The 12,537-nt window shown below is 49.0% G+C and overlaps 1 protein-coding gene and 1 long non-coding RNA gene across 7 annotated transcripts in view; one reads left to right on the top strand and one right to left on the bottom strand.

Annotated features, from left to right (window-relative positions):
- Window positions 1-2,857: 2,857 nt before the first annotated feature.
- ATP5MF (ATP synthase membrane subunit f) overlaps window positions 2,858-12,537 on the bottom strand; it is a 616,357-nt gene continuing 606,677 nt past the window's right edge. Inside the window, exon 6 of the mRNA XM_049639312.1 lies at window positions 2,858-3,126. Coding sequence (XP_049495269.1) covers window positions 2,873-3,126 — 254 coding nt within the window. The 3' untranslated portion in view covers window positions 2,858-2,872. The remainder of the gene's footprint in view (window positions 3,127-12,537) is intronic.
- LOC125928575 (uncharacterized) overlaps window positions 3,560-12,537 on the top strand; it is a 21,702-nt gene continuing 12,724 nt past the window's right edge. For 2 of the 6 annotated variants that reach the window (XR_007459699.1, XR_007459696.1), the window contains exons 1-2: window positions 5,492-6,056; window positions 6,356-6,477. This is a non-coding gene — a long non-coding RNA (uncharacterized LOC125928575). The other 4 variants (XR_007459697.1, XR_007459700.1, XR_007459698.1 and 1 more) reach the window with 4 other exon arrangements.

Here is a 12,537-nt window from a genome sequence, read left to right as displayed (position 1 = left end):
CACCCACACCCACCTTTTCCCATCCGGGTAGGTTGGCATTTGGGGGAGGGGCAACCCTGATCTCGAAGCGTTCCCCAAACACTGACAGCTTCCAAATGGTGCCTCTTTTTATTTAATTTTTTTAAATGTTTTATTTTATATTTGAGAGAGAGAGAGAGGGGGTGAGCAAGGGAGGGGAAGAGAGAGAGGGAGACACAGAATCTGAAGCAGGCTCCAGGCTCCGAGCTGTCAGCACAGAGCTGGACGCAGGGCTCGAACTCATGAGCAGTGAGATATGACCTGAGCCGAAGTCAGACACTTAACCGACCCAGCCACCCAGGCGCCCCCACACTGTGCCTCTTTGATGCGTGATGTGAGAAAAGTTTTGGGGTGGGGGAACTTCAGTGTTCCTGATCTCCCCAGGTGGGTGCCCCCAGCTCCCCATCTAAACCAGAGCTTAATGCTGGGCTGTGTCAGGTCACTGTCCTTGCCTCACTGTCCTTGTCTTCTTGTCTCTCTGTTTTTAAAACAGTGATGATTTAGAAAGCTTAATGTTTGTTGAGCATTATCTTTTTCTTTCTTCTCTCTGTCTCTCTCCCCCACCCTATTCCCCACCTCCCTTCTTCCTTCTCTCCTTTTTTTTTTTTTCATTTTGAGATCAAATTTATCCAAGCATAATTTACATACAATAAAATTCACTTCTCCACTTAGACATTTCTAAGAGTTTTCACAAATGCCTATAGCGTGTAACTCCCATAGTCAAGATACGGAACATTTCCATTGTGCTAAAAAAAACTCCCTCACACCCCATTGGAATCAACCACTCCCCCTCCCTCACCCTGGCAACCACAGACAGATGGACAGATGTGTTCTCCATCCCTAGAGTTTTTTCTTTTCCAGATTGTCATATAGATGGACTCATGCAGAAGGTTGCCTTTCACTTCTGGCTTCTCTCAGCATAATACACATGTGATTTACATGTGAACTACAGGGTGTCGATCCACTCCCCCATCGAGGGATGCCTGGGTTGTTTCCAGTTTGGGGGCGATTATGACAGATTTGCAGTGGAGATCAGAGCACAGGTCTCTATGTGGACATAAGCTTTCATTTCTCTTGGATCAATGCCCAGGATTGTGCTGGCTGGGTCAAATGCTAAGTACTTTAAGTTACTGGTTCTCAACTGGGGGTGATCTTGACCCTCAGGGACATTTGGCAACACTGAGGCCATCTTTGGTTGTCACACGGCAGGTGCACATGACAGGCCCTAAGGCAGAGCGTTCAGGCCCAAATGTCCGCGGGCCTCAGGGTGAGAAAGTCTGGCTTCTGCTTTTTAAGAAACTGCCAAGCTGTCCTCCACGGTGACCGAGCCAGCGTTGACTGAGAACTTTGGTTGTTCTGTGTCCTTGCTGGCATCTGATGCTGTCAGTCTCTCCTTTTCAAAATATTTTTTATTTTAGGGGCATCTGGGTGGCTCAGTCAGTTAGCGTCCAACTTCAGCTCAGGTCATGATCTCACAGTCCATGGGTTCAAGCCCCGCGTCGGGCTCTGTGCTGACAGCTCGGAGCCTGGAGCCTGCTTCAGATTCCGTGATCTCTGTCTCTCTCTGCCCTCCACAGCTCACACGCTGTCGGTCTCTCTCTCTCAAAAATAAACAAACATTAAAAAAAATTAAAATATTTTTTATTTTAGCTGTTCTAATAGGTCATGTCTCCTTGTGGTTTTAGTTTGCATTTCCCTGATGACTAATGACACTGAGCATCTTTTCAGGTGCTTTTTGCCCGTCCATGCACAGGTGACCCTTGCACGATGCAGGGGTTAGGGGCGCCGACCCTCAACCCCCCTCCCCTAGCTGAAAATCCACATGTAACTTTTGACTCTCCCTAAATCTAACTATGAACAGCCTACTGCTGACCAGAAGCCTTACGGGTAACATAAACAATTAACACATCTTTTGTATGTTATTATTATATACTGTGTTCTTACGATGAAGCAAGCTTGGGAAAAGAAAAATGTTATTAAAATCATAGGGAAGAAAATAATACATTTACAGAACTGTGATGTATTTATTGGGGAAAAAATCTGCCTATAAGTGGACCCGTTCGAACCTGTATTTCTCAAGGGTTAATTGTACTTACCTTTGACGGTCTGCCCAAATCTTTTGCCCATTTTTTACGGAATTATTTGTTTTCTTTATTATAGACATTTCTTATTTCTTTCCTATTTTAATCCCCATAATAATCCTGTGAAATGGATTTGATAACTCACATTTAATGCATAAGAAATAGAGACTCTGAGATGTCATAGGACACATGGGAGACCCCAGGGATCTCTGACTCTTCCCCGCCCCCCCCTCCCCATCCAGGCGTCTTTGGTGACAGAGTCCGTGCTCTAAGCCATAGAGAGCATTGAACCACTTTCCTTTCTCCCTTCCCTCCTTCCTTCCTCCCTCCCTCCTTCCTAACTTCCTTCCTTCCCTCCTTCCTTCCTTCCTTCCTTCCTTCCTTCCTTACCTGATCTGTCCCTCATTTTCTCTTTTCCCCTCTCTTTTGTCAGACAAGTTCTCTTTGAATGAACAAGAAAGAAGCCAAACCAATTTTTTTAAGGAAACAAATTCTGTGTATTTCTTGATGAATGCTGGCCTACTTAGCTCAGAGGAAGAATTTGAGAACAGAAATTTCTTTGCTTTTTCCTGGCCAGAACTCATGCTGAGATGGGGGAGGGGGTTAGATTATTATTTTGACAGAGCTAAGAATTATTTGGATGAAAAATGGATCCCCACTTGAGCGGGAACGAGATCTCATGGCAAGAACACAGGGGTGAGGTTACCAATGGCCTTGATATACGAGACTCCAAATTAATAACTTAACTCCCGCTTTCTTGCAAACCTGAGATATCAGCAGTGTTTCCTTGGCTGTGACTTAATAATTGCAACCTGTGTTCCAAGGAAGGCTTCGTTCTTCTCTAAATGAGCAACATAAAAAGCCAGTTTCCAAGTATGTGCAGCATGAGACACGTTTGGTAGAGTTAACATCAGAATCTCATCAACAACAAAAGAGAGGAAGTAACACTTTGGGAGGCTGCCCGTTCGATTGATCCAGTAAATTCTCCCAACAAAGCACCAGGGTCCCCAGCTTTGCCGCTCACGTGCTGTGGTGACCCCACCACCGGTGCCCATGACCCTGGCCGCTCCTTGGAAGAAGCAGGAGGGCACAAACGTGCAGCCCATTACATGGCCGGGCTCGTGGGCGGAGTGGGCTCGCCACACACCGGAAGCCCCCAGATCTCTGGCTGGTCCCTCATATCTGCTCCCACATGTCTCCGTTTACGAGGACTGTCTGATGTCCTTTTCCTTCCCGACACCAAAAATGTAATGTCTTCTCTGACATCCAGTTCTCCAGCTCCCCACACACCAACGGCATGTCCTGCAATTCAGTCTTATTGTGACGCTAACTCCCAGGGTTGGCACGGAGCCCGCGTGTTAAGGACTCAGGCCCACAAGATTAGCCCCCTACTTTAGACACCGGTCACAAGTCCCAGGGGCCACCTGCACTTGTGGTTGGCCGGCTGTCAATTCAGGGGTGCCCACGCCTCCTCCTCAGGTTTGATAATTTGTTAGAACAACTCACAGAACTCGGGAAAACACTGCTCATGTTTACTGGGTTTCCTATAATGGATACAACTCCAGAACGATCAGAGGAAGAGGCAAGGTGTGGGGGAAGGGGTACAGATCTTCCGCGTCCTCTCCGGGAGCACCACCCTCCCAGTGAGTCCGTGTGTTCACCAGCCCGGCAGCTGATGCACGTTTATAACCCAATCTCCAGCACCCCTCCCCTCCCCGTAGTCTGGGGGGAGGGGCTGGTGAGGCTGAAAGTTCTCACCTTCTTTGTTTAATTTACTTTTTATTTAATTTTTAATCGTTTTATGTTTATTTTTGAGAGATAGAGCAGGGGAGGGGCAGAGAGAGGGGGACAGAGGATCCGAAGCGGGCTCTGAGCTGACAGCAGCAAGCCCGACATGGGGCTTGAACTCACAAACCGTGAGATCATGACCCGAGCGGAAATCATGAGCCAGACGCTTAACCGACTGAGCCACCCAGGTGCTCCATAAAAGTCTTCACCCTCTGGTCCCATGTTTAGTCTTTCTGGGGACCAGCCCCCATCCTGAAGCTATCTAGGGGCCCACACAGAGTGACCTCGTTAGCATAAATTCAGGTGTGGTGGCGAATGATGATAGCAGTTAGTGATGAGGGGCCTGAGAGCGGGCTGGAGGGCAGGGGTGACTCAGAGTTGGGGTGTAGACATGAGCTGGTAGGGCCTAAAGGTGGGTGGAACCAAAAGTAAAAAAAAGTGGAAAGAGGGAGAGGCTGGCTGGAAAGAGGCTGGGATTAGGCGGGCGGCTAGCTAGCCCAGGTGCCCTGTGCGCCACCCCGGCCGGCCAGCCCCTCCCCCTGCGTGTCCCGCTCTGGCAGGGCTAGGTTTGTGCACATCAGTGGGAGCCAGGCCCCAGCTCTGAGGGAGGAGTGGTGCGAGGGGTCAAGAGAGTTGCTCCATCCACAATTCAGTCCGTCCGGCTGCCATCAGAGGCAACTAGAATTTGATCCAGGGGTTCCTGCTGACCCCAGGGAAGAGGCCAAGCGTTAGATGCCAGTGCAGAAAGGACACCCGGGTGACTCAGTCGGTTGAGCATCCGGCTCTTGATTTCGACTCAGGTCATGATCTCACTGTTGTGGGATCGAGCCCCATGTCAGGCTCTGCACTGAATGTGGAACCTGCCTGAGATTCTCTCTTTCTGCCCCTCCCCCACTTGCACTCCCTCCCTCCCTCCTTCTCTCTCTCTCAAAAAAAAAAAAAAAATCCAGTGCAGAAGGGCAAATGTGAGCACCACCCCCTTGAAGGGCAGCCTGCCCCAGGCCATGGAACTCACAGAATTCACAGCTGCCCCTTTCCCTAGACCCACAGCCAGATCTGCCAAAGGCTTGGAGGCAGGGAGTACCCCTCCCCACTTATTATGCCAGGCGGGGCCTCTAGGCTCTGACGTTGACCCCAACAAAGGCTGAGGCCCCAGTGGTGTCCTGCCAGCTCCTGGGGTAACAGGTAGACCAGGGCCCACGTGGTTGTTCTGGAGTCATAATGAGAATGCTCCAAGCCCCTAACCACCAGGTTGCTGGGGATCCAGAGCCTGGAGATACCATGACTCATTAGCTATTATTTTTAGTTTTATGCCACAGAAGATGTGCAGGAACGAGATCAGCTTAAATGTCTTGCTATAAAAAGGATGATGGATGGGGGGCGGTGGGAAAAGACAGAAAGCCAGACAGACACGGACAGACAGAGACCGAGGGGAAGAAACTAAGAAATACACCAAGATGTTAGCAAGAGTTTCCCCTAAGTGGCAAGATTAGGAATAATCTTAAAATATTTCTATAAAGAATTCATATTATTTTTATAATAAAAAAATACATGTTAAATAAATGCACAAGGCATGAGAAGTCCTGAGAAGCTATTCTAGAATCAGCATTACACAGGCCTTCTACCTAGTTACGGGCCTTGCTGGTAGAGAAGACCACTTCTCTCCCAGGGGTTTCAAAGAAAGTTCTGGAACCAACATGAGCTACACATGCACTCCTGAAACAAAAACGGCTTTCTCACCTCCTGGAGTTCACACTGTGTAGTCCTCTCTCCGTGGATAGGACTGGTCTGTGTAACTAAGAAAATGTTGCTGAAATGAGGGAGTGTGACTTCAGAGTCCAGGTCATAAAGGACATTGTAGCCTCACCTTGTACATCTTAGCTCTCTCACTGTAGCCAAAGCCAGCCGCCATGGCAGCAGAATACTCCAACAGCCCTGTGGAGAACTGAGGCCTCCCTCCAACAGCCAGTACCAACATGGCAGCCATGTGAGTGAACTTCATGGAAGGGGCTCCTCCAGCCCCAGTCAAGCCTTCAGATGACAGCAGGCCGGGCTGGTTACCTGACTGCAATGTCATGAGAGACCGGGAGCCAGAATCACCCAGCTTAGCTCCTCCGGAATCCCTGAGCTACAGAGACCATGTAGAACCTTTGTTCTTTTAAGTTTGAGGTAATAGATAATTAACACAAATGGTGACCTTATTTTTTGTAATGTTTATTTTTGAGAAAGAGAAAGAGAGAGAGAACGTGTGAACAGGGGAGGGGCAGACAGAGAGGGAGACACAGAATCTGAAGCAGGCCCGACGTGGGGCTCAAACTCATGAACCATGAGATCATGACCTGAGCCCAAGTCAGACGTTTAACCAACTGAGCCACCCAGACGCCCCTATTCTTTATTTTTAATGTGGCCCATATTCTATTTCTATTTGGGTGGCACTCTTCTGGAATCTTCTCTGCTTCTTTCGCCAGGACTGTTTCCTGAGTACCCTTCAGCTGAAGAGGAACTCCTCTTAGAAACTCAGCCTCGACCATCCTAGTTCATCTTGAGGCTGTATGAATGCCCTTGACTTCCAGAAAAGAAAAGCACAGAGGTGAAAATTGTAAAATATTGTCTCATTTTTGGCTTATCTCCCCATCACTCCCTTCTGTGGGAATGGAGACACCCACGTGTTCTAGCACTTTCTCTCCTATCTGTCTCTCTCTCCCCTCTTGCTCTGCCCTTCAGTGACATCTCTTCTCTTCCACCTCTAGCGGCCCACATGTGTGTCCTCAGACACCCGAAGGGCGTTGGGAAGGGGGGAGACCTGGAAGGTGCAGCCAGGACCCTAGGATAGAAGCCGCAGAAGGCGGGTTTCAGCTCCAAGAGAAAGAAATGCATGGCCTGTCACGGCCACAGCATGTGAGACAGGCCCCCTCGGGAGTCTGAGCAGAGGCCAAATGACCAGCACTGGGGTTACGGTGCAGCACAGGCTCTCAAACGCTCATCTGCACCAGAATCGCACAGAAAATACATTCAAAAGGTGGATTCCCAGGGATCCACGCCCCTAGAGGTTCTGAGTCATCAGCCCTGAGGTGGAGCCCCAAAGCCTGAGTTTTTACAAGGAGATCAAAGGAACACATTCTGAGAAGAGGAAATCCCTCTGCTGGCTGGGATCAACTCTAGTAGGCTATAGGGCTGGATGCTAAATTGGTGTTTGTTGAATGGCTATATGCAACAACAAATAACGAATGACTTTGAAGACCTATTAATACTCCTCTGGCCTCCTCCTGTCTTAGGTGAGGCAGGCAACAGCTCTCAGAAAGGAGACTTTACCTCAGCAACAACCCTCTGGAGTCCTCAGGGGCCTGAAAAACTTGCTATCTTCAACAATGTTATATTAAAAGTCTTGGCTAACTTGACCTTGAGACAGAATCCTTCCAGCCCAAGCATCCTTGACATTCTCAGACGAGCACTGGGTCTGAGTTAGTGAGAAGAAACAGGCTACTTTATCTCCATGGGTCATGTGAGAGTTATTCCGCTCAGGCCGCCATAACAGAATACCACAGACCGGGCAGCTCGAACACCCAAAATTAGTTTTCTCACAGTGCTGGAGGCTGGAAGTCTGAGGTCAAGGTGTCAGCAGGTTGGTGTCTCCTGAGGCCTCTCTCCTTGGCATGTGGATGACTCTCTTCTCCCGTGTCCTCAGTGGTCTTCTGTCCATGTGTGTCTGTGACCTAATATCTTTTTTTTTAAATTTTTTTAATTAAAAATATTTTTAATGTTATTTATTTTTGAGAGAGAGAGAGAGGCAGAACATGAGCAGGGGAGGGGCAGACAGCTAGGGAGACACAGAATCCGAAGCAGGCTCCAGGCTCTGAGCTGTCAGCACAGAGCCCGACGCAGGGCTCGAACTCATGAACTGCGAGATCATGACCTGAGCCAAAGTCAGACGCTCAACCAACTGAGCCACTCAGGTGCCCCTCTTCTTTTTTTTTTTTTTTTTAAGTTTATTTATTTATTTTGAGAGAGAGAGCCCGAGCAGGGGGAGGGGCAGAGAGGGAGAGAGAGAGTAAGGGAGGGGCAGAGAGAAAGAGGGAGAGAGAGAATCCCAAGCAGGCTCTGTGCTGTTAGCGCACCATTTCACAACCATGAGATTGTGACCTGAGCTGAAATCAAGAGCCCAATGCTCAACCAACTGAGCTACCCACGCACCCGTCCTAATCTCTTCTTATAAGGACACTGGTCCTATTGGTGAGGGTCAACCGTACTGACCTCATTTTAACTTAATCCCATCTTTAAAGACCTCATTACCAACTACAGCCACATTCTGGGGGCCCAGAGGTTAGGACATCAACATACGAATTGGGAAGGGGGCCCAGTTCAGCCTGTGACCATTTGCAATCAGAAATTTCTGATTTCCAAAGAGTGGTGGGTCCCCATTTATTGGAATGGAGCCTATACCCCAAAACCCATGGCGGTCAGGGCTCCTGTGGACGCCCAGATCTCACAAAAAAAAAAAGTGAAGCAGAGTCATTTCTATATGTTCTGCATATGACGTGGTCACAATGTTGGTGCCACTTCTGTGGCTAAGAGGTGGCACATAGGGTGGTTTCCTTAGTCACCACACAGAGAGGGCTCTGTCCTGCCTGCCCCATGGACACCCTTCCTGACATGACCCCCTGTCTGGGCACAGCCTCCCCCTCCCTGATCTTTCTCTTTTCTCACATTTGGGCTTGGGGGAGGTTGAGTCACTGAAGGAGCTTGACAGAATGGCTCACAAAAGTGGTTTTATTTTAATAATTATCAGCCCCAGATGCTTCCCCCGTGAGGCTCCTCACTTGAGCTGTGATAAACACAGCAACCGGAAAGTCACTTTATTAAACCATAAATGTTTGCCACAAATCACAACTAAATTAGCCCTTGGTGGAAGATGCACAGAAGCCCAGCCTGCTGCTTTCATTCTGTGAGCTGGGGAAAGGTAAAAACACACTTGGAACACTGTCCCATTAGGCTATAAAAAATCCCCAATGCCTGCGGGTTTGGACGTGCGTGACATAAATGCACATGAGTGGGCACGTGTGTGTCGAGGATGTTGAGAGTGGAAGGGACAGGAGCAGAAGTTGCCCTTGCTGCCATCCCAGGCACGCTGGTCCCCACCTCAGCCCACCTGTCTGTCAGTCCTGCTGCTGAGCAGAGGGCCACCAGCACAGGACTGGTCCTTCCCTGGGGGGCCCCAGATCTCCCTCCACCTCAGTAATGCCCACATTGGAGCAACGACCATCCAGGGACCCAACGCTGCAAAAACTAAGCCAGGAACCCCTCTCCCAACATGTTCTTGAGAATCCCTGCTTCTCTCTTGGACTCCTTTTTTTAAGCTGTAAAATGGAGGAAATGGGGTAAATCAGTGGTTTTCAAACCATACCCCATGGAACCCCAACAGAGACACATCAGAGACCCCGGTGATGATCCAGGGGCAGTCTGAGCGGGCAGGCTCCAAGCTCCCACTTCACTTCTACCCGAACAATTCTATCTTTACCTGCTTTGTATGTGGTCCTGGAGGGGATTTGTTTTAAAGGGGTCTGAAACCAAAAACTGTTCACAATACACTTGACTTAACGGCCTCTAGGGAGGTTTCTGGTTCTAGGCTTCGTGAGATTGTGATTCATTCATGTGATTCTGGGACCAGAACAGACTCTTGGTGGGGAGGGTCTCTTCCCAAGCTGCTCATCAGTGGATGGTCACCTCCACAGCTGTCTGGTGGTGGGGTCTTGTGACTCTACCTGGTGTCATAATTAACCCAGTGCTTGCTGCTTGTTACTATGACTGACTGCTCCTATGTCCCCCGGAGAGCCTGGCTATGGTAAGTCAGAGCAATACGGGTGCATCTGTGTCACCAGTCCCCATTCCTGTGCCTGTGGCAGGCATCGCCAGTCGATCACCATGCTTTCCTGCTGAGCCCAGACTGGTGCTATTCACTCCATTGTTCCAGATAGCCCCACCGATTGATATGCAAGAGCATGCAAGATACAACCTGCTTGCCATGCTTTTCTCCTTCCCTTCCTGAAAGAAAAGCCCCTGAAAACATGGGGACGGGCTTTGTTGTGGCTTGTACATGATGTTCTTCAAAGCATTTCCTAACCCATTCACAGGGAGCTTGGGGAAGATCTTCTGTATTTGTGGTGGCTCTTATCCAAGAAGGCCCCCCTCCCATACTGAACACAGCTGACCTGCATAATCCCTGGGAGGTTGTGGAAATGACAGCATGACTTCAGACACTAGATTAAGTAAGACCTTGTGGCTTCCGCCTTGTTTTTTTTTGGGTCACTCTCCCTGGAAGAAACCAGCCACCGTGTTGTGAGGTGGTACACTGTGGGGAGGCCCGCATGCCACCAGCAGCCAACACTTGGCTTGCCAGCCATGCAAGCGAGCAGATCTTCCAGTCCCGGTCAAGCCTTCAGATGACGACAGCACCAAAAACCATCTTGACTGAACCTTGTTAGTGAGCCCCCGGCTAAGCCGCACTCCCATTCCTGACCCACAGAAATTGTGTGAGATGATAAATGTTTACTGTTTTATGCTGCCAAGACTCTGGGGGAATTTGTTACGCAGCCGTGGGTGACCGTTACAGTATCTGAATCCACACGTGCCGGACCAGAGTGGGGCACTCCAGCACAAAGAGAGGTACTATGGTGATGTCATAACTAATCACAGATTGTCACAGAGCTCTGTAAATAGAGGATAATTTGACCCCAAACAAGGTGGGATGTTAGTAAGGAAATGGAGTGGGAGTTTCTTTGACGTGGTTCTGACTCACCCAGTGATTCCTCACTCCGGTTTCCTTTTCCTGCCATCTCTGCTTGTGTAAGCACATCTCGGACTGTATTTACAAATCAAAATCAGAAAGCCTCAGATCTCTCTCACCCTGAGAACTTATCATCTAAAATCACAACCAGGAGGCCTAAATAAAGAGAAAAGAAGGAACAAAAGGAAGAAAAAGGAACGTTTTGGTCTCCCACTGCCCTTTCTCTTTCTATTAAAATACTTGTCCATCACGGTTATGAATCTTGAACCCTAATGAGTCGCCAAGCACTGCTGGTGTTTATTGCTGTGATCTGAGACCTTTTTGTGTTATTTGTTTGGACTGAAGCTAAGTCATAGATTTACTGCTTTCCTCGTGACCGGTCTTAAAACGCGTGATTTAAGCTGTCAGAATGCAAATAACTCCAGATATCCTTGTAAATGGAGACACCAAGGAGGGTTTTATTGTTGGAAAGAAAATAGTGGATGACAAGTAATGCTGATAACAGTACAATGGACTCTATCCATAAAAGAAAATAGAAAGAGAAAAGAGACACCAAAAGAAGGAGGAAAAGAGGGGAGGGAGAAGTGTTAACAGCTAAATCTCTGGCCAAACAATTTTAAAATCCAGACAACCAGCCTCCCTAACTCTTACACCATCAGTGGTCTGTGAAATTAAATGCCCGCTTTCCTGGCCTGTCTCTGGAATGTCTCCCCCCACCAGCTGACCTACAAATACTTTATATATAGAGAGAGAGGACCCCATGACCTCACAATGGGTCCAATCGATGGAATTTTGGCTGCACATCGGCCACTCTCAATGCCGAACCGCCAGCTCGGTGCCCCCCTAAGCCAAAGCTACTCAGCCAATGTTTGTCAAGTGACCAAGTGAATGAAAAATGTGTCCTGTGCAGTTAACTGGCACTTGTGACTACGATCACGCTGGAGTCCTGATGGAGCCTGGCAAGGGAGATAATATTCCCATTTTACAGATGAGGTTATAAGGCAGGGCCAAAGTTGCAGGGGGTCATGGTGAAGGGAAGTGGGCTCCATCAACCTGCAGCCGGTTTGTACACCCTGCAATCAGCAGACATCCCATAGTGATGCCTTCTCAGCAGTAGAATGCAGGTTCCGGACATCGGCTGGAACTTCAGAATATTCTGTCCCCTTCCTCTGATAGCAGCATCTTTCATGTTTGGAGGCTGGGGAGGCAGGGAGAAGGCAGCGCGGTCTCGATCGTCTTCCAGAGGGTCAGCCTCCCCTCTTTCTTGTCTCTGCTCAGTGCCCCTCAGCAGAGCTGTTCTTAACCTGACTGCACACTGGACTTACCTGGGAGCTTTAAAAAATACCACTGCCCTGGCCCTGGCCCAGAAAGTCTATAATTCAAAACCACACCAGGACCGAGAAGAGCTGCCCCAGGGAGAGATGGTCACCTTCTAGGAAGAATGTTCCAGCTTCATAACCCCTGGGAAATACCGCCGTCTTGATGTTGGAGGTTTTGGACTTCAGTTCTGGAATCCGGACCTCACCCCGGCCACCTGGCGATCTGTTTGAAATGACAAATGTCGTCCCCAGCTTCTGATCCAGTAGCTTGGGTGGACCCAGGAAGCGGTGGCTTTGTTGAGACACACATGGCTGGAGAGATCCAGGAACTGGGCTGGATTCGGATGGAGAGAAGTGGCTCTTTTCAACTCTCCCTTCTGCTGTGTCCTCCTAACCACAAAGGACAGGAGTGCTAGCGGCTGCTATTGGGGAGTAGGTGGTGCCGAATCACCTGCAGGCAGCCATTACTCTCTGTTAATGGAGGAAGGGACTCCGGGGAGCCACTGAGCCCAGGGTTATATAGATGTATATGTAGATGTGTGTGTGTGTG

Source organism: Panthera uncia, chromosome E3 (assembly GCF_023721935.1).
Source record: "Panthera uncia isolate 11264 chromosome E3, Puncia_PCG_1.0, whole genome shotgun sequence".
Taxonomy (NCBI): Eukaryota; Metazoa; Chordata; class Mammalia; order Carnivora; family Felidae; genus Panthera; species Panthera uncia.
The sequence above is the reverse complement of the archived record's forward strand: the minus strand, read 5'-3'. Positions and strand labels throughout refer to the sequence as shown.